Consider the following 3,785-nt stretch of genomic DNA (forward strand, 5'->3'; position numbering starts at 1 on the left):
AAAGTAACAAACAAATTACGATCACTGTTGTTTCTCTAATAGAAAATCAAAATATATGATATTTATTTATTTTTGAAAGAGCCAAATATTATATTTTCTTTCTTTGGGACCATCCATTGAGTGTACATTAATTCAATTTGTTTTGATTTAGTTATTTTGATGAAGTCTGGCCTACTGGTCATGTTAATATTAATGTTGGTTGTTTTTTTTATCTCTTTAATTTTTCTTTTCTTTTTTAATTATAATAAATGATTTTTATGGACAAGAATGAACTTTTATCAGATATGGAATATTTCCAACTAACTCCTGCTATATAAGAAGTAACAAGAAGTGAATCATTAAACAACACATAACTCCTGCTAGATAGAACCAGAAAAATGAGCAGACGAAATATTCTAGTGATAGCTTATCCAGCACAAGGACATGTTCTTCCTATGATGGAGCTATCTCAATGCTTAGTCAATCATGGTTTCAAAATCACATTTGTCAACACTGAATATAATCATGAGAGGGTCTTAAATTCTTTGATAGAGAAGGATTATATTGGGGAATATATTAATCTGGTTTCAGTTCCAGATGGATTGGAATCTATGGAAGATAGAAATAATCTTGGGAAATTAGCAGAATCACTTTCAACTTTGGGTCGAGGAAAGCTGGAGGAGCTTATTGGGAAGATGAATGAAACAGAAGAGGATAAAATTACTTGTGTAATTGCAGATGAGAATAATGGATGGGCTCTTGAAGTAGCAAAGGAGATGAATATAAGGTGTGCTGCTTTCTGGCCTGCAGCAGCTGCCTTGCTTGCCCTCTTGTTTGATGTGCAAAAGTTAATTGATGATGGAATCATTCACAACACCGGTATAATACCTCCTTCATCTATATTCTTTTTATACATATATACATTTTTGATTGAATCAATTCGGTTGGAGGTTTATCATAAACTTTTTAAGTGGCTGTTTTTCAATTAAGGTTTATTATTATTCGTTTTTGTTGGAAGTAAAGGGACTAGAATTGATATTCGGCAAAGACTTAATAGAGGTCCTTAGTTCACCCATCCTTATCTGTTGAGAAAAATTTTAACCTATCCGCATCTCATGTAGAAAATAAATGGGGATAATAATGTGGGTTCCATTTGCAACCTATGTCACAACTTTAAATTAAACACCTCTACAAAAATATACCTTAGTACTATAGTTCAGTCCGAGGAATTTTCACATGCACCTTAATGAGCAAGTGAATTTGCCCATTCACCGTTAGATATAAGCTTGTTAAATCTAAGCCTCAGGATGCTTTGAATCTCTACCTTACGATTCTAATAAGTCTATCTAGATCTAACGGTGAATAATCAAATTCTACATGCTCATTAAGGTGCATGTGATCAAGACTGAGTTCAGTCATTGGTTCTCTATCCAATATGAGATCCCTTTCATTTCTACCCATCCTGATTTTTGAGGGTTTCTCCTAACTTTTACTTTCCTCTCGGACACCATAGGAACGAGTTGTTACAATTGTGCACATTAAGAATTGAATTTAGGCAACAAGCTCGAATTCTTCTCCACATAAGTGAACCTCAATTGGCACATTAAAAATAGCATTTGAACTCTTATATTGCAATTTAACATTAACTAAAGTAGTTATTGACAAAACAATTTTGGTTCATATAATAATTAATTGTATTTCTCACCTTTTCATTGGCTTAAGGAACTCCATTAAAGCACCAAAAGATTCAATTGGCTCCAGCAATGCCTGCAATGAACTCTGAGCATTTTGTATGGGCATGTATTGGTGATGAGATCACTAACAGAATTGTATTTGATATTATGAAGAAGAACAACGAGGCAATAAAATTGGTAGACTGGATAATTTGCAACTCAGCATATGATCTTGAGCCGGGAGCATTCACATTTTCCCCAAAGATTCTACCAATAGGACCACTTCTAGCTAACACTCGGCATGGAAATTCAGCAGGATGCTTCTGGCAAGAAGACACAAATTGTTTGAAATGGTTGGATCAACAACAACCAAATTCAGTGATATATGTTGCATTTGGCAGCTTCACAATTTTTGACAAAACTCAATTTCAAGAATTAGCATTGGGGCTTGAACTCACTGGTAAGCCATTCCTATGGGTTGTAAGGCCTGGTACTACTAATGAGACAAATGTGTATCCTCAAGGATTTGAAGAGAGAGTAGCCAACCGAGGAAAAATTGTGGAATGGGCGCCTCAGCAGAAAGTCCTGAGCCACCCTTCTGTGGGTTGCTTTTTGAGCCATTGTGGTTGGAACTCTACCATGGAATGTGTAGCTAATGGTGTTCCATTCTTGTGTTGGCCATATTTTGCTGATCAGTTTCTTAATGAGACTTACATTTGTGATGTGTGGAAGGTGGGCTTGAATTTTAACCGTGATAAATTTGGGATCATTAGGCGAGATGAAATTAAAGATAAGGTGGAGAAGGTTTTGAGTGATGAAATGATTAGAAAAAGGGTTGAAGAACTTGAAGAGATAGCCATGATTAGTGTCGGAGAATATGGTCATTCCAGTAAGATTTTCAGTAAGTTTGTTGAATGGTTGAATGATTGAGTATTTGAGGTGTTTATTATTGTATCAATGTGATTGCAACACAACAAAATAATGTAATCCGTTGAGAAAATGCTGCCATTTAACAAAAGATTTGTTTGAATTTTCTTTATACATCTTTTTATCTTCCTTAACTATAATTTCTTGGTTCACCAAGAATATAAATTCTAGCATATGTATCAGTTCCATATTATTTATGCAACTTTAAAGTACTCAGCACCTTTTGAGATTTTGAGAAGAGTTAGGCTGGTCTGCGGATCTGTTTTGGGATCGCATTTATCAACATCTGCCTACGACGGAAATGTTGGGGGTTCCCCCCACCACTAGTCGCCTTGGCATGTCTTTAGAAGGGTCGGGGAAGAGACGGATATTCGCAATGGGGAATTATATAAATCAACGCCTCTTGGCCCCAGTTCTCATCTCTTATCTAAAGTTCTAACTTTACATATTCTAAGAATTGAAAACAAGACGTAACTTCAGTCATTAAAGACATTTTTCACTCAAGCAAACTCTAATATATATCATATAAGTGTTAGGAGTTGGATTGGAAGAGTATTGATGGATAATGAAATATGTAAGGAAGCTATGTTTATTGAAATATGTAAAAATGAGGTGTTGAATCGGTCCTTTGGTACCAGGCCAAACTGAGGTGCTGAATCCGTCCCTTGGTAATCTGGTAAGGTGTTTGGTTGGGGATCATTTGAAGAGTTGGGATCAGAAAATGTGTCGACCTGAGTTTGCACATAATCATGTTCGGGTTTCAATCTTTTCTAGATCGTCTATTCTTTTATTCCCAAAGGTCCTTTGGACTTAATGATTGTGTTGGACCGTCCTAGAGAGAATTTGGGAACAAATTCTTTTCGTCCCAGAGAGAATGATGTGATTAGAGATCAAGCAATTCAGTTTGTTGACAAATATGATTCGTTGGCAGTTTAGTAATTTTTATGAAGTTTCCAAGTTTCAGATTTTGGCGTTTTTGGGTTCTAATTTGATTGGAAACGGGTAAATGGTCAAAACAAACACATTGTTGTGTGTTCTACCTTCCTTTGACCAAATTCTGTCGTTTAGGTCTCAAAACATTTTGTAATTTTTTTATTTCTTTCATTTTCCTTTTAAAATTGGTTCTAGGGTACTATATAAACTATATATGTTTATGATTATTAAGCTGGTGTTCATATTCCATAGTAGTATTTCATATTTTTGAGA

The 3,785-nt window shown here is 35.1% G+C and overlaps 1 protein-coding gene across 1 annotated transcript; it reads left to right on the top strand.

The window, feature by feature from the left end:
* Window positions 1-342: 342 nt before the first annotated feature.
* On the top strand, window positions 343-2,687 carry LOC136208517 (UDP-glycosyltransferase 83A1-like). The gene is made up of 2 exons (XM_065999447.1): window positions 343-858; window positions 1,702-2,687. The coding sequence occupies exons 1-2, from the start codon at window positions 378-380 to the stop codon at window positions 2,580-2,582; spliced, it is 1,362 nt and encodes a 453-aa protein (XP_065855519.1). The 5' UTR covers window positions 343-377; the 3' UTR covers window positions 2,583-2,687.
* Window positions 2,688-3,785: the final 1,098 nt, after the last annotated feature.

This window comes from Euphorbia lathyris, chromosome 1, assembly GCF_963576675.1.
Source record: "Euphorbia lathyris chromosome 1, ddEupLath1.1, whole genome shotgun sequence".
In the NCBI taxonomy this organism is placed as follows: domain Eukaryota; kingdom Viridiplantae; phylum Streptophyta; class Magnoliopsida; order Malpighiales; family Euphorbiaceae; genus Euphorbia; species Euphorbia lathyris.

What these genes read in the sequence shown, in the direction of transcription:
- LOC136208517 (XM_065999447.1), top strand. Translation starts at nt 378, where the DNA reads ATGAGCAGACGAAATATTCTAGTGATAGCTTATCCAGCACAAGGACAT. An exon ending in TGGAATCATTCACAACACCG is followed by an intron (nt 859 to 1,701) that starts GTATAATACCTC and finishes CATTGGCTTAAG; the next exon opens with GAACTCCATTAAAGCACCAA.